The sequence below is a fragment of the Chenopodium quinoa genome, unplaced genomic scaffold (genome assembly GCF_001683475.1).
Source record: "Chenopodium quinoa cultivar QQ74 unplaced genomic scaffold, ASM168347v1, whole genome shotgun sequence".
NCBI classification, from domain to species: Eukaryota; Viridiplantae; Streptophyta; class Magnoliopsida; order Caryophyllales; family Amaranthaceae; genus Chenopodium; species Chenopodium quinoa.
This window is the reverse complement of record NW_018742684.1, coordinates 2,621,783-2,639,079: the sequence shown is the minus strand read 5'-3', so window position 1 is coordinate 2,639,079 and position 17,297 is coordinate 2,621,783. Positions and strand designations below refer to the sequence as shown.

General features: G+C 34.4%; 3 protein-coding genes across 3 annotated transcripts; 1 reads left to right on the top strand and 2 right to left on the bottom strand.

Moving 5' to 3' along the window:
* Window positions 1-1,092: 1,092 nt before the first annotated feature.
* LOC110722783 (uncharacterized protein At3g28850-like) lies at window positions 1,093-2,797 on the bottom strand. Its single transcript, XM_021902076.1, has one exon. The coding sequence runs from the start codon at window positions 2,260-2,262 to the stop codon at window positions 1,210-1,212; it is 1,053 nt and encodes a 350-aa protein (XP_021757768.1). The 5' UTR covers window positions 2,263-2,797; the 3' UTR covers window positions 1,093-1,209.
* Window positions 2,798-9,685: 6,888 nt separating this feature from the next.
* Window positions 9,686-12,942, top strand: LOC110722578 (protein IQ-DOMAIN 1-like). Its single transcript, XM_021901843.1, has 5 exons — window positions 9,686-10,278; window positions 10,385-10,657; window positions 11,277-11,519; window positions 11,643-11,780; window positions 11,983-12,942. The coding sequence occupies exons 1-5, from the start codon at window positions 10,147-10,149 to the stop codon at window positions 12,712-12,714; spliced, it is 1,518 nt and encodes a 505-aa protein (XP_021757535.1). The 5' UTR covers window positions 9,686-10,146; the 3' UTR covers window positions 12,715-12,942.
* A 738-nt stretch (window positions 12,943-13,680) lies between these two features.
* Window positions 13,681-16,811, bottom strand: LOC110722781 (growth-regulating factor 3-like). Its single transcript, XM_021902075.1, has 4 exons — window positions 15,925-16,811; window positions 15,617-15,790; window positions 15,162-15,507; window positions 13,681-14,613 (listed from the first exon to the last, which is right to left on the bottom strand). The coding sequence occupies exons 1-4, from the start codon at window positions 16,220-16,222 to the stop codon at window positions 14,073-14,075; spliced, it is 1,359 nt and encodes a 452-aa protein (XP_021757767.1). The 5' UTR covers window positions 16,223-16,811; the 3' UTR covers window positions 13,681-14,072.
* Window positions 16,812-17,297: the final 486 nt, after the last annotated feature.

The window sequence follows — 17,297 nt, the reverse complement described above, 5'->3', positions numbered from 1 at the left end:
AAAGATTACTCAGAGTGTTACTTGTTGGTTCAATTTCACCAAGACTCATGTAACAACAATCCATACTATATTCAACACTTAAATAAGAACATAAGAGAAGTTGTTACTTACAGTTGATAAGGAATCCAGTGCTAAAGTGTATTGTCCATATATGGGGAATCTCACACATAAGTTTTTTCCACCTGGTTAAAACCTACAAAACTACAAAAATTAAATTGTTTATCTATTCATTTTATGCACCTTTTAAGAGCAATGATAAGCCCTCCCTAAGAGTAGACAAACCGGCCAAATCTAGATATAGGATTAATTTAGTGAGTTTATAGCTAGAGTAATGATTTTACTAATTACTCTTAAGAATGGATTATTTTTTCCATTAGAGGATATAGATATACAAAGCATTTTATCAAAACAATTTAAATTTTGTACTCGTACTTTCTAACTATCATAGATTCATAGTTATAAGTTCGAACTTTGAAGGTCCCCAATTCACCACAGTTATTTTTTCGGCCACTATTGGATTTTGTTCTTTTATACCCTTTGGAGGATTTTTCAAACATTCCATAAGGGATGTAGAGTGGGGCTTAAGAGTATCTACCAAAAATTCATTCAAAGGAACCCAATATGAATCTTTATGCAGCAACCATAACAATAGTGAGTTAGTTAGTTACACACTTACACCTCTATACAAAATAAAAGTACTTAAACTCCAATATTCAAGCACCAAACAAAAAAAAAATGATAAAATAACAGACAATCTTGTATAATATCATGACAAAAAAGACTAATAGAAAAGTGAAATCATGGAGGATGCACTACGACACCAAGTATCAACCTAAATGTCGTAGAAAAATTATGCATCTTCCTATGAAACAACATATCCAAATGCATGATTTTAGATTTTTCCTTTTAGTTGGTACAAACCAAAAACAAGAGTAATGTCATTGTCATTCTGTGTAGGTGAAGGTATGATCAATCAATAATTCGAAATCTTGAAAAGATTTCAAAAGTTGTATAATACTTGTAAAGTCATTAGTTCAAAATTATCCATACTCTTACAAATCATATCAATTAGTAGAAACCAAATTTTCTAGTTTACAATATATTGTACTTGTATAACATAACCATACAATTAACACTATTGTTTAAAAATACTCAAATGAGAAGATTTGAGATAGAGAAATAAACTTACAAATTAATTTTATGATTTGATCAACTGCAAATAGGGCAGAGCACTAATCCATTCTCATTACAATCAGGGCATCTAATCACTACAGACCTCTTAACACCATCACTACTAACATAATTAGTATTCTTACTAATAACATTATCTTGATTATAATCATCATCAACCTCTTTGACAACCGCAACCAATTTACAACTCCCATTACATCGAAAACAAGGCAAGAACCTAACATCACCGCACCCTTCACACACAGTACCTGCCTCGAGTCTCGGTAACCCTTGAAGCAGCTCAACAAGGCCACCTTCTTCGTGTAATTTCAACACTTCATCAACTCCTCCAATAAACCGTCCTTTTATAAATAAACAAGGCAGCGGTGGCGGAGACGGAGCAAGCACCTCATGATTTCCGCCCTTTGATGATGATGCTAACAACTTCTTCAATTCGTCTCTTAGCCCGCGATCCATTGATATATCTCTTTCGCAAAACCCGAAACCCAAACCTTGAATCACCGATCTAACCGCATTGCAACCCTCAAACGTCTTCCGAACCCCTCTCAAAGAAGTAGTGTAGAGCACTACTTTATCCTCCCCATTTGGCGGACAAATTTCCGGAAACTTCTCCAATTTACACTTATTTCCGCAACCATCATCTGGTTCTGAGAACAATTGTCGGGGTTTTCGAACCCGAGTATTAGTATTCGGGTTCGAATTCTCTTTGAATTTGGAGAAGAATTTAGGGGTACAAGGTTTGGAGTTAGATAACTGAGGAGTGAATCTGAAACTACTATTATTGTCTTGAATCTCATTATTTTCTGGTGTGGTTGAGTCCAGGCCGGCCATAAGTTCCCATGAATTGATGACTTCGGTAGGAGGCTGGTCAATGAGTAGGGATTTGGGTGTTAGAGAGAAGCGAGGGAGCGGCTGAGGCGGTGTCATAGGGGAAGAGGGTGGTGGGGGATCGAGCGAAAGAAGGCCGTAAGTGGTGGAAGTGAGGGAGACAATGTGGTGGTTAAAGGCGGTGCTTCCGATTTGTGGGAAATCATCGTCTTGGTTTAGGAGAGTTGATGATACACAACCCATTTTTTGTGATTTTTTTTGGGGTGTTTTTGATTTTGATTTGAATTTGGTTTTGGTTAGAGTTTTGTAGTGAGTTTGATGAGAAAAAAGAGGGGAAGTTATGAGAAGAGGAGGAGAGAGAAAAATTCAAGATTCAAAAATGTGATTTTGGGGGGAGAGTGAGTGAGGGGGTTACTGTGGTTGTTCACGAAAGAAGTGAGGAAGGCGCCGATTTGAGTTTGAAAATGTGAAACTGTAGTAGCATGGTGACTAGTGAGGAGGGTCATTTAAGGCTATTAACGGGTTTTGCTTATTAGCTACAGAGTATTAGGATTACTACACTCGTGATAGTTTTGAGTCTTGTGACTTTTGTGAACAACAAAAGAAACTTCATTAAAAGAATAAAAAGGATTTGGGTCTTTTCGGAAACTTTAATTGGTAAAAATAAAGTTTGATTCGTAAAAATTTGAATATAATTAGATCAAATACTCATTTTCTTTCAAACAAAAGTTCAAATACTCATTTGAGTTACCCTAAATTTTTGTTTCAAAGATTAATACTCCCTCCGTTTTTTTTTTTTTATATGCATCACTTTCCTTTTATAGATGTTTTTTTTTATATGCATCACTTCTATATTTGGTTACTATATTTTATTATTTCTCTCTCTTACTTTAAACCCCAATCAAATTATTTTATCATTTCCCTCTCTTCTATGTCCCCACTTAAATAATAAAATATCTATTCTCTCTCGCATACTTTCTCTTTCATGGTCCCCATCATACTTTTATTATAATAATTTATTCACCCACTCACAATATTATATTTATCTCCTATATGTGCATTCCCAAGTGATGCATATAAAAAAAAACGGAGGGAGTATAAAATTTAATTTTATGTTGTGATACAAAGAGAATAGAGAAATTAGGAAAGAACAAACTTAGGGTCTGTTCTCATAAATTGAACTCAGTTGAACTGAACTGAAATGAAATGAATATTTTATAAGAGAAGGAATTAGGAGCTGAATTAAACTGAAAATAAACGTATGAGAACAGCCCCTTATTGTTCTTATTCATACACTTTGTATAAGGGAGAAATATAAATTTACAATGTAACCAGATTTTCTTGAAAAATAATAAACTTTAGATTTAGAATATTACGGAATAATATAGGGATAAATCGAACATCCACATAATATTTCATAGATTTTTTTTGTTTTGTTTTTCAAAGCCCATATTCTTCAAGTAAGTCGTGACATCATGCTAGACAACAAAATCGTAATCACCAAATGTCCCCAAACTTGCTCGTTTATTAGATCGTGTGTTCTCAATATTCACCCACTCATGTGTATTGGGTTGGTTCAATCACGATCAGCTCTTGAAAAATATTATTTGCGTACGTCAAAATAATCACCAAATGTCCCCAAACTTGCTCGTTTATTAGATCGTGTGTTCTCAATATTCACCCACTCATGTGTATTGGGTTGGTTCAGGTGTTGATCAAATTTGTCTAACTTATGTCATGATACGACAAGCAGTTGTAAATTAGGGCTGAACCACTTTTTTTTAAAAAAAATTAAGAAACGCGACAATGCATAACATGTATATTTAACCGACATGACAATGAAGCAAAATAAGTTAAATTTTGTTCACGTACGCAAATGAATACAAAACAGTGCCACATGGCATGAGTCGGACATCCTTTTGAAAATTTCAAACGATATGTAGTGAGTAGACTCGGCCATGAGGCAAGTCACATTATGAGAGATTATTTGGCACAACCAGCAACCATATTTAACTTAATTCAAACCCTGCTTAATGTTAACCATGATAATAGACGAGTCGACACAAAAAGAAAACAATTTGGGCAATAAAGTAGCTCGAAGACTCGTACTAAGGGTCCTGTTTTATTCAGCTTAATTTTAGTTCGGCTCCAATCAGTTTAATTTCTAATTTTCTTCTCTCATAAACAATTTATTTCAACTCTATACAGTTTTGTTCAGTTCAATTCAATTCAATTCAATTCAGCCCCAATCACTTCAATTCGGTAAATTGGAATAGACCCTAAGTTGTACTCCATAGAGCTTGTTTCAAAGAGGTGGCAAAGACTACTTGAAGCAGTGTTTTCATTTTCGAGTAGCTTACTTCGCATATAATTTGAGGTAAGTTCAAGCTTCAAACTCGGTGTATTAGTAAGAATAATTATGCTAGTAATATTTTTAACAATCTATAACCTTAAGACTTACTGTAAGTTATGAATGATGAAAAGAGAGCTCGTGGAATTGTGGGCTTCTGAAGTTCTGATAGCCAATATCAGCTTTGGGCTGGGTCAAGTATAGGTCCAAAAACACCATGTGTTCACACATATTCTTAGGTGCACAATCATGCACCTAGAAATAGGTGTAACAACAACACTATATGAACATTAGCTTTTCAGAAAGTGAACATTAGGTTTCTTCTCCTTTATTTTTCTCCTTCATTTTTTATTTTCTCTCTCCTCTGTTTTTTTAATTTTTCCCCCTTTTTTACACTTTTTTGATTAAATTTGTTTCTTACAACATGAAAGTAGTTATTAAGTATGAATTTTTGTGTGAATTTCGATTTTGTGCTTTAATTTCGATTGATTAAGGTGTATATGAATATTTGAATTCACAAATTATACTCTATTTTTCTCCTTCCTTCTTTAATTCCTTTTTCCTCATTTTTTATTTTTTATTTTTTTTCTATTTTCTCGGTTTTTCGATTTAACGATTGAATATGTTACTTACTATATGGAATTGGTTGTTTATTTGATTTTTTGAATTCATATGAATTGAATTTTTTTTTTAAAGCTTCGATCAATTTCATTTGTATATGAATTTCATTTGATTTTCTACATTTTTTTTTATCAATGAACATAATCATGCAAAATATGAACACATGCATAGGTCCCCTTAAATATGAACATTAGCTTTTTAGAAAGTGAACATAAGCATAAAATATATGAACATATGCATTTCAGAAGGTAAACATAAAAATTCAAAATATGAACGTAAGCATTGGTTTCCTTAAAGTGAATATAACCATTTAAAAGGTGAACATATGCGTAAAAAATATGATCATATGCATTCAGAGAGAGAAGATATGCATAAACAAACTTAATGAGAACAAAAAATATTTACATTATGAACATATAAAATATTATTATGAATATAAGGCATTTTATTATGAAGATTAAAAATTGAAGAAATAAAAATAATATGATTATGAAACATATGCATCATAATTCATAAGTATTAAAATATATGAACATATGAATTCAAAATATGAACATATGCATTGGTTCATTTTTTAATGCGTATGAACATAATTAAGCATTTCAGAAGGTGAACATATACATAAAAAAAAAAATATGAACATATGAATTTAGAAAGTGAATATAAGCATTTCAGAAAGTTTACAAACGGATTCAAAATATGAACATAAGAATTTAAATTATAAACATATGCATTTCGAAATGTGAACATAAAATATCCGTTTGATTTCACTATTTTTTTTTTTTTTTACAATTCCAATAATAAATTTCGAACAATATTCAAACAAAATTAAGTGATAATCATATAAATTCAAACAAAATTAAGTGAAAATTATATAAAATTGTCATTTTGGGGAGGATCTTTTTGATTTTGCATCTCTTTCCTAATGTCTATTGAAGTTTTTGCAGTTTTTTAGTGAAAGAATGAAATAGAGGAGAGAGAAAGTAAAAAGAGGAGAGAGAAAATCATATAGAAGAAGAAGATTTTTGAGTTTGGAAATGACGTTACATTTATTGGGTGTGGGTGGGTGTATTGGGTGCTGGTGGGTGTATTGCAGTTTTCGTGTTTTTTAGTTTTAGGGCTTTTTTTTAATTGGGTTGTGTGTAATTAGGCTTTTGGGCTACGTTGTTACACCTATTTAAAGTGCACCCTTATTGATGTGTTCAATAATAGACAATAAGTCTATTGTAGACCCTGGTCCATCTAGAACTAGATGAACCACCGGGCCCATATACACTACAAACCTCATATCTTGCGGCCCAAACACTCTCAAAATTTACTCAGTTTCTTTCTTTATGTTATTTCGCTGCAACAACATATTTCTCTCCTCTGCAACAACTTTCATTTATTACTTTCATTTCATTTTTCAATTGCTCAACTAGTTATCTCTCTCCTCTATGAATATCCATGGAAGATAAACAAGAAAAAGGTCCAGAAAGGTAATTAAATATCTGAACTTAAAACTTCTTTAGATTTCTTTAAATACGTTAATTGATTTCCTTCGAAATTGTTGTAATTTGTTAAAATTATTTAAATTTTTGTAATTTGTGAATAATTTCATAACATTTTTCACATTTTTTTTAGAAACTTGACAAATATTCTACAAGTAGTGATGAAGATGAATTGTTGAAGCTAATCCAATCGATTTCAAGGCATGCAGTGGTACAGTGCAATTGTTCGGATATTTTTACCAAATGTTCAAAATTTGCGATGTTCAGATTTTTTTAATCAAAAGTTCAAATTCTGAAGTTGTTCAGATTTTTTTACTAAATGTTCAAAAGTAAAGGCATGGTACATTGCGATTGTTCAAATATTTTTACTAAATATTCAAATTTTACGATGTTCGGATTTTTTTTACTAAATGTTCAAAATATGTAATTGTTCAATTTTTTTTTACAAAATGTTCAAAACTATAGGCGTGATACATTGCGATTGTTCAAATTTTTTACTAAATGTTCAAAAAATTTGATGTTCAGTTCAAATTTTTTTTACTAAATGTTCAAAATTTGCAATCGTTCAGATTTTTTTTACTAAATGTCCAAAAGTATGGGCATGGTACAATGCGATTGTTCAAATATTTTTACTAAATGTTCAAAATTTTCGATGTTTTGTTCGGATTTTTTTTACTAAATGTTCAAAATTTGCAATCGTTCATAATTTTTTAGTAAATGTTCAAAAGTATAGGCGTGGTACATATAACTAATTTTGAAACAAACAATTAATAAATTTCATACAAATTAATAAGATCGATAAAATTAATCGATCAAATTAATGAAAACAATAAAAAATATCAATTAATCGATCATAATTGATTGAAATCTATCTTAATGGATTGAGATCGATTAGATTAGCTTCAAGAAATTCAATTAATATTAAAACAAGTATTAAATCCACAAATTCATCTCAAAAACAAAAAATAAATTAATATTGGTCACAATGAATTCAGAATAACTAACTTGGATTGATCACTTCCGAAATTTTGAATTTGAAAAACATATTCGTCATGTTTAATGCAGCAAATCAATGGAAAATATAATGGGAAAAAAAAACCAAAGAATAGAGGAGAGAGGAAATAAGAATTTGAAAAACAAAAGAATTATAATCGAGAAAGAAAAAAAAAAGACAATCAGATTAAGAAGGGAAAGAGAGCTCATGTGAAGAAGGAAACAAAAAATAACAAAAAAAAAAAAAAAAGAAGAAAATGGAGAAGAAAATGAAGATGCGTTTAATTCAGAGAAGCATGTGTTTAGTAGTGGTCCATCTAAAATGGGTGGACCAGGGTCCATAGAAGAATTTGTATGTAAAGAATAGACTCGCATGAATTGGACTGCTGCTTCTGGAGGTGATTGTCATTCTGTCAGCCCATCAACTATCTACCACTTGTGATATTGTAAAATATGTACCAATGTACCATACCTACATACTCAATAGATACCAAGTTAAGCGTAATTTGGTGAAACCAGTATAATTTTAAGATTTCGGGTTAAATTTCCACTAAAGACATCTTAAAATGGGGATATTATTGGGCCATAATCTTTCACGGATCTAAATGAGGGAATTTCCTCCTCAAAATTGCCCTAGGAAGATGTTCTTCTTTCCATTAAAACAACCTTAGCTTAGTTGTAACTTGTACTTCGTATGTACTAGCAATATACTAAGAAAACAAACTTTTAAATTTAAAATGGTAATCACATTACTCCGAATTCTTTATAAAACCTATTCCTTGATGATCACCTTCTAAAACATATTTAACATCTAAACATGTTAATAATAACCTAAAACAGTTTATATATAATCAAAAGCTAGATTAAAGTAATCCTAAAACAATACTGGATGCATCCAAATTGCATTTTAAACTTCACGATAACTAAAAAGACAACCACGTAATTGGTATAAATCTAACATCATTTTAAAATTTCAAACATAATGATCATCGCCTATATAAATAGATATCCACCAATCTTATACATTAATCGTTCTCCCGCTCCTCCTTTAATGCAAGACAACTAGTGATTCTTCTAATTACAAAAAAACAAGTAAGCAATAAAGTTAAATCAAGCATGCCAAAAATTGTGTTCAATAGAACTGAAACCATGTCTAGGCAACAGACAATGGTCCAAACCACATGGTTACGCAAGCAGAAGCTGTTGATCAAACACCATAATATATCATTTCAGAAACATTTATATTCTTATTTATGCGTTCAGATCCCGCACTCTATATAAATCATCAATTGCATTAAACTACAAAAGTATCATTTTAATTTAATGTATACGGACTTACGGAGTATATACTGTATACAATTATATATACATGCATGTACAAGTATATAATATGATTAGTAATTAAAAAAAAAAGTGACAGTTTGACCAGTCTAACGGCAAAAATTGGCAGAGAGGTCTCTTGTACCCAGAAACAAGTTCCTCATCAAAAAAATTACCACTTAAATTAAAATGGCAGTCTTCGAGGTCTCTAAACTCTCAATACCCTTAAATTAAAATTATATTATAATATATGATATTTATATGTAAAATTTTGAGTAGCAGCAATATTGATGAATTTGGGTAGTAAGTATCTTAAGTGAAAGTTGCACATCCCAATAGCAGATAAGCCAACCAACACTTAACTTCTCCCTCCTCTTCTTCTCTCGTCTTTCACTTGTCTGTACTCTTATTACTCTTACCCACGTGATTGCCTTTATTTTCTTTTTACATTTCACATGGTTTTCTTATGCATTTCCCTGCTTCCTTCAGTCCTCTTATCTATCTCTATTTCTTGGGTTAATGCTTGCATGTCCGATATTAATTAATGTACTAGTATATAAAACAAAACGAAAACAATGCCACTATTATGTAACAGAAGTAATATTAATAGTTTGAGTAATAGTGATCCGTCCGACTCAATTCTTGGGTGAGTCATAGGATTCTTGACTCTTACGTATGAGCTTTTGGACTATTTCACTTTTATATAATGGCTACCTCGAGTTTGATTTTGTTGCTCCTAGTTAAGCATAAAGAGTCGCTAACATACTAATTTATTTGTAACATATACATGATCGACCAGGTAATTACTAATTAGGTCGGGTGAACTCACTTTGTTTAGTGTTATTGATTTCTTCTCCAACCCGATGAATTATAAGGATAGATGTAGGGACAAGATAGGTATTTCCCTAACAACATACCGAGTAGAAAAATATTTCGATTGGAGGGAAAGAGGTGGTGATTGTGCATGGCATATTGCATATAGTACTTCTCAGTTCTCACCCCCATATCATCTCTATTCCCTAAGGACCCTAACACTAACGTTTCCCAATATGGCTTTATTTTAGTGGGCTTATGTGCCTTCTTATTTTCTCCTCCATCACTAACACTTATGTTCCCCAATATCAAGATACTCAAATTTAAGATTCACTGACATGATGACTCAATGTCAAGAGTATAATACCATCATACACTCACACTACTTACTTACTACGGCGAGTATATATAAATTCTAACTCTATTGTAGTCGTACACATATACATTATGTCTTTGTTAGTCATATTATAGTAAGATCAAATTTACCTCTCAAATACTGAAACCTGGCTCAGTTAGCTGCATAAGTTTTATGCAAGCTGGATGGGGAAGGCAGGTGGTACATCCTGGATTACCGCGGTCAAGAAGGTTTTTCGATCTCCTACGAAAGCATCTCCTAAGAAAAACTGCAAGAGAAAAGAAGAATGTGCAAGAGATGATGAAGAAGAGGAAAAGGTGATGATTCTAATTAAGCATGTTTTCTGAATGTAGTTTTAGTAACAGTCTTCTGAAGCTCTCATCACCTGCTAATCTGCTGTAATTTCTGAATGTCTGTCCACAGAAAACAGAGAAAAGAAGATGGATTTTCAGGAAAAATTCTTCTCATAATCAACAATATGAGGCTAATATGAGTAGCAAAGAAGTGCAAGCAGACTCGATTTCGATCCATCAGCACAGACGCATAATAGCCGCGGCAGAAGCTAGTATAGCAGCAGCAAAATCAGCTGTGGCAACTACTAAAACTGCTGTTAGAGTTCAGAACATAATACCTGCATATTTAGCTAGAGAATACTATGCTGCTTTGATTATTCAGACTGTTTTTAGAGGCTACCTAGTAAGTAACATACTCTATCTATTTTTCTTTTGTTTAACAGTACTGTTTATTGTCAATACACATTGTGCCCCTGCATTTGTAGGACTACAAATCACAAATGTACAGATTCTTCCAGAAATTAGTACTCCGTAATTCTTTGCTTAAAGTTATGTATTGTTCATAAGGAAAATCCTTGATATTTAACCTTGCATCAAACCTGATTTAAAATCTTATATGAAGATACTTGCTTGTACAACGTAGTACTTTTCGAAAATGAATAGGATATGTTGTTTATGCCTGGTATATACATTACTCAGGTTTTACTCATGGATAAGAACTGAGGAGTAAATTTACTGACATGCTATTGTTTTACTTATATGCAGTTGATAAACTTTTACTTGTCAAAACTGATCAATATACCGCAAATTTTTTATAATACATTGATTAGTAATAGTAAACTAGTAGCAGAAGTAGATGCAAACAGATATGAACAAGGTCATTTAATTTTTGGAATATACTGAATATGTATTCCAATTACTAATCAGTGGTTACTAAAGCCATATCAGAGGTTTGTGTGACTTGTGAGCATTGTTCAGTATACCATTTACTTCCACCACTGACAGTAATTGCTTATCTGAAGGCAAGACGAGCTCTGCGAGCGCTCAAGGGGATAGTGAAGCTGCAGGCATTAGTGAGAGGCCATAACATAAGAAAGCAAGCAAAGACGACATTGAAATGTATGCAAGCTCTGATTCGTGTGCAAGCTAAACTCTGTGATCAATCTTCACCAAAGGTTTCACATGGTCTAACCCGAAAGTCTATGTTTGCTGAAAGCAACAACTTATGGGACAAATACAAAAATATCCGTCAAAGAAAACCAATGGTAACACCACCCCCCTCCCCCTCCCTCATCTCTTTATATGCATGCAAAGCTCGTGCCTTCTTTTCGACTTGTGACTAACTAGACCGGAATTTTGACACCTTTATGCACCCTGACTTGCTGCAGTCTGGAGATGAAAATAGCATTGAAGAGCAATGCAAAAGCCCTTTATACACAATAGAGGATATTGAAGCCATGTTTCAAAGCAAAAAGGAAGCATCTCTATGCCGCGAACAAGCCCTTGCCTTTGCATTATCTCAACAGGTTTGTCACTTTACATAAAGTATGTGCTTTGTTCTTTTCACCTTAAATTTGTTTAAAAAAGGGCTCTATGCAAGCTTGATATACAACTAAAATAAGTTTAGTCATGTTCCAAAATGGGGAGAAGAACTAAGTTTTCTAACTTCCATTTGCATAATTTGTTAATGGTTCTAATGATCACATTGATGTTTCTATCTACATCAAGATACGAAGATTTGACCGGAAAGTATATCCAAAAGACGAGAAGGAACAGGAAAATAAGGACAATGAATGGCTCAGTCAGTGGCTGGATTCTAAAGAGTATAGTGAGAATCACATCAGTCTAACAAAACACAAAATAGAGGCAGTAAAGAATGTTGAAATGGAGTCATTACCACCACACCTCAGCACACCAACAAGTTTTCAACGATCACAGCAGCATAGGAGACACAGCCTGCATGTTGCCTCTCCAGGCTTATATACTACACGCCCTATGACCCCATCACTACGCGATACAAGGCCACAGCAGGTTCAATCAGCAAGTCCACGATGCAATAAGGGATACAAAAGCCACTCAGCAGTGAACACTCCTAGCTTACGTGTTAGTACGACAACACCAAACTACATGGCAGCCACAGAATCAGCAAGGGCCAGAGCTCGGACACAGAGTACACCCAGGCAGAGACATTCTACATCAGATAGAGAAGTTCGAGGGGGATCATCAGTAAAGAAACGACTCTCATTCCCTAATCCTGATCAACATTATTCAGGGAACATCTACACTACTGACTATAGTTCTTTCAGCCAGAACTTAAGAAGTCCAAGCTTCAGAAGTGTTCAGGAAGGCTTGTATAGTCGTATTGATAGAGCGACTACCTGTTCATCTTACACAGATATTACAGGAGGAGAAATTTCTCCAGCCTCAACAAGAAGTCATCTTAGAAGGTGGTTAAGTTAAACGAATAGAGATAAACCAGGGGAATTAAGGGATCATATCTTTTATCTGACTGGATGATTAATGTTGTTAACTAGGTTTCTAGGATTAAATCCACTGTTTTATTAACATTGCTGCAGAAAATTAGATCAAAATTTTACTCTAATTAAAACCTCTACTTCTGATTCAATATCTTTCCGTTTAACTACTATGTTAATAAAACTCAGCTTAGCAATAATCTCATCATAATCCCTTGATGCATCAAAAGCCCTTACCACACCATTCCAATGATGATCACTTCTTAATTCCAAGACAACTTCAGCTGCAGCCATAGAGTCACTCTAGCCGCGACTCTGTCAACAGATGAAGCATGTTGGCACGCGTACACTCTAGTTGATTACTATCTGCTGTCAAATGCTGAACAAGCTGTTCAAGACCAACTAGTTTCAAAGACATACTTCCAATGACTACTGCATTTGGATTTTGTCTATTCATAACTGATACTCTTTAATTTATTGTTATCTCTAACATACTATACCTAAAGAATAGGGAAATAACAAGTCTCAATAAAGTAAAAAAACATTAGACAGAGCCACAAATAGGTGTTTTGTTGAAAATATATATTCGTATTACAAAACCTTTTCAAAATTCATAAATGACTAATCCGTGTTTGAGTTATACTAATTCTTTGTGCCCTTTAAGTGGAATTTTAGATTGACCACTACTCCGTATTAGATTAGTCAAGTTTTATCAAATTGGGTCAATTTTTGACACATCTAGTCTACGAGTAGGTAAAATTATGCAAGTAAGCCAAGTTTTTTTTTAGTTAAGCCAGCTCATAATTGAACCCTGTGGAGAAGGAGAACATGGGGTAGTAAAAACAAATTTCCAAATTTAAAAAAAATCCTTAGTCAATGAATGATGTGGTGAACAGTAAGGTCACAGCATAGACATATCACATATGTAACAGAAAGACAATTAGGCCAAAAATACTGAAAGTGACACATGATCTGCATTTCAGAATCTCCCACTGTCTAATAACCATCTTCCTAACATCTTTTCTGATCATGAAAAAGTTAAACAGAAGACAGAAAGTAAATTAAAAAAGAAAATTAAAAAAATATGACAAAAATATAAACAACTTTTTAAAATACTTGAGCTACTTAAAAAGTGCATTTCTATCTTCTATTACCCAAAACTCTTACAAAAAAGAGTTGCCCCAACCTACAAAGAATTAACAGATTGTTGCTTACTAGCTAGTGTGCTCAATTTAGTGGAATGTGCAATAAAAAGCCAAACATTGCATGATAATCTTATGATATACCAATGTTAAGGTGAACACTATTATTGTTACCACTAGCTAGGATGAATGCCACTTTTTGCTATCCCAGGGTGGTGGTACTAGAGCTTGTGCTATGTCCATGAGGTGACACCAATTCATCCGAATGACTCGCCATTCTCCCATTTCCTGATCCGGATATCCCAAGACACAATGCCTCTGCCAAAGGACCACCAGGGGCAGCTGGTGAACCAATCCATGAGTTCATCCAATTCAACGGCTGATGATGATGGGACGATGATGACAGCCTTGTTTCAGGATGGTCTTTGGTGTTGTCCTCAGAGTTATCATGATCATGGTCTACACTGGCAGACATAGACAATGTGAGGGGCAAAATGGAATTGAGCGGTGAGGATGGAGTAGGGCAGGTGTTAGTGTTATCAATGGAATTCGAACCATCCTTGGGATCGCCGTGATCACCTAAAGACCAAGCATCGATAAACGGCCTAGGAAGAAGGCAGCTTTGGTTATGATCTTCAACAATAGATGATGTTCTTGTTGTGTCACCCCCTCCTATTTGTTGAGGGTACAAACAAGCAGTAGTAGTTGGTGCAACTTCCTTCAATGTGAACCAATCTGGATACCTAATTTAAAAAGTCATAATTTTGTTTTAACCAAAAGGGAAAGTTTAGAGTCAAACACTCAAAAGAAATCCCTACTTAAACCCCCTCCACAAATATGAAATAAAATATCATCCCCCACCTTCATCACCAAACATCATTTACTTGTGAAAAAACAAAATCCTCTTACACCCCACCACATAAATAACACACTCCAAAGTAGCAATATTTACTCCCCTCCTTAATTAATTCCCATTTCCCAATATATAATCCAAATGAATAGAGTTGATAGACCCATTTTAATTACTCTCATTTCACCTCAAATACCCGTGTATGTCTAACCCGTGAATGTAAGACACTATACAGTATTACAAATTGTCAAATCAGACACTTGGACACGTACTCATGTAGCCATATCTAACATGTGTAATATGATGACCATTAATTACATGAACTGTACTAATTCAACCTCATACAATCAATAACAATAAGAAATGAAATCCAGAAAATTCAATAAAACAGGAAAAATGAACAAAAAAAAAAAAAAAAAAAAAGAGGAAAAAAGATTATACCTTGGAAAAGAGTTGAATTGAGTAGGAGAAGGCAAGTCGAAGGAGTGAGAAGAGGGTTTAGGGATTGAAAAAGGGGTAAAGATAATAGGATTAGAAGAAGAAACAGAAGGTGTAGTTGTAACAGGAAGTGTTGCTGCTGATGTTGTTGATGATTCCACAGGCTTTCTTGAACGAGAAGGACGGCCTTTGTGAGAATGTCTTTCACAATACTTTTGTTCAGGTGCTACATCCCTTGAACACCTCCATTTCTTCCCATCTGTTCTTCTACACCTCCATGGCTCTGGATCTCCTCCCCCGCCTCGCCCCACCCCCGCGTATCGCATTTCCACCCCTGCTTTCCTCCCTACTGCATCACCCACCCGATATAAAGCGTGAGTTAAAAATGTCTAATCATTGCAAATAATTTAAAACGGAAGTAGTAACTAAAAGGTAAAACTAATTGATTAATTATTTACCAGAGGGTGATGATGTAGTAGTGATAGTAGAAGTTGAAATAGAAGGGTATTTAGACAGAGGAATGAGGAGTTCAGGAGGTACAGGCATAGCAGCCATCATATATTTATATATGATTGTTTGTCTCTCTAATTCTTGTCTTTGTATTGCTGTAAATGTCACTCTTCCTCCATCTCCTGAACAACAACAGCAACAAAAAAAACACCGATAATTTATTATTTACATAATTCATCCTTCTGAAATAATTCAGCATCGCCCGATTTCTCAGGGCGATGTTTTAAATTAACAAATTACGTAAAAACATAGTTACCAAATCGCGAAACCGAAGAAAACCCGGAAATTGTAGGACTAGGACTCCTGTTATCTTCGGTATGATTGTGAATTTGGCGTGTTTGAAGCCACGGAACAACACAGTGTTGTTGTTGCTGCTGCTGCTGCTGAAGATGCTGTTGTTGTTGTCTCTGTTGTTGTTGCGACTGCGGTTGTTGCTGCTGTTGTTGGAGCCATGGAATTTTTAAGCCTAACCCAACATCACAATAGTCTAAATTAACATCACCTTTGTCGAATTCCCAATTTCCATACACGCTAGTTCGATTTCCACTTGCCATTTTGTAAAAGAAGAATCAGAAATCCAAAAGAAAGAATTATTATAGTTTCAGAGTATTTCTGATGTTAAAATTCCAAGTAAAATGAGACAGAGCTTAGTTTGTTGTTATATTGGAGAGAGAAGGGGGTGGAAGAAGAAGCGGTGGCCGCCAAAGTAAGCAACTAAGATTTGTTTGTTTATTTGGATTAAGCTAATTTGCATAATAATAATACAGTATGATATTAAAAATGGTGTTTATTTGTGTTTTTTTAAAGTAGAATTGAGATGTTTGAAGATGAAGGTGGTATGTGGGTTTATGCTTCCTATGGTTCCAACATTGATGTTAGTAAGTGGAGTGAGTGGTGTGGAAACAGACAAAATTAGTAAACGATGCACTGCGTGAAGGAGAGAGAAACAACGAAAGTAAGTGTGTGTGTTTGTGTTTTAGAGCAGAGAGGTTTAGTAGTCTAGTGTCATTGTCCTCACTACACACCTCGCTATTCGGATAAATTCATCTTCTTTTTTCTTTTCTTTTTCAAAATGAGTAATTGATTTTGAAAAAATTAATATAAGTACTCAATTACGGTATGTTCCGATTTACTGAAAATAACTTAATTGAATTAAACCTAAGGGGTCGTTTGGTTGGAGTTAATAATCAAAGGGAAAAAGAATGAAGATGGCTCATTCCCTTTGTTGTTGTTTGTTTGCCATTTTTTTCATTTCCTTTACCCATTTTCATTTATGAGTTTACCCAAAATCCTTCTATATTGATTCCCCACCCCCCCTAGACTTTGGCATTCCCTTTCCCCAGCCACCACTACATCACCAACTGCTACCTTACCCAGTCACGCCCACCGCCAAGGCACCTCGCCGGAACTCGTCACACCTCCCCCTCCCCTCGCCGGAACGCGTCGCACCTCCCCCTTCCCGGAATCCGTTGCGCCTCCCCCTCCCCTCGCCGGAATCAGTTGCACCTCCCCCTCCCCTCGCCAAAACCCTTGAAAATCATCCTCCCACCCAAGTCAGCCACGCAAACCCAACCAATCCGCCGCCCAAGATTCCGACACGCAAACCCAGCCACACAAACCCAAACAAGC

Coding starts and splice junctions, on each gene's coding strand:
- LOC110722783 (XM_021902076.1), bottom strand. CDS start 2,262: ATGGGTTGTGTATCATCAACTCTCCTAAACCAAGACGATGATTTCCCA.
- LOC110722578 (XM_021901843.1), top strand. CDS start 10,147: ATGGGGAAGGCAGGTGGTACATCCTGGATTACCGCGGTCAAGAAGGTT. Junction 10,279..10,384: donor ATGATGAAGAAGAGGAAAAG/GTGATGATTCTA, acceptor GTCTGTCCACAG/AAAACAGAGAAAAGAAGATG. Junction 11,781..11,982: donor CCTTTGCATTATCTCAACAG/GTTTGTCACTTT, acceptor ATCTACATCAAG/ATACGAAGATTTGACCGGAA.
- LOC110722781 (XM_021902075.1), bottom strand. CDS start 16,222: ATGGCAAGTGGAAATCGAACTAGCGTGTATGGAAATTGGGAATTCGAC. Junction 15,791..15,924: donor TTCTTCGGTTTCGCGATTTG/GTAACTATGTTT, acceptor GTTGTTGTTCAG/GAGATGGAGGAAGAGTGACA. Junction 14,614..15,161: donor CAATTCAACTCTTTTCCAAG/GTATAATCTTTT, acceptor TTTTTAAATTAG/GTATCCAGATTGGTTCACAT.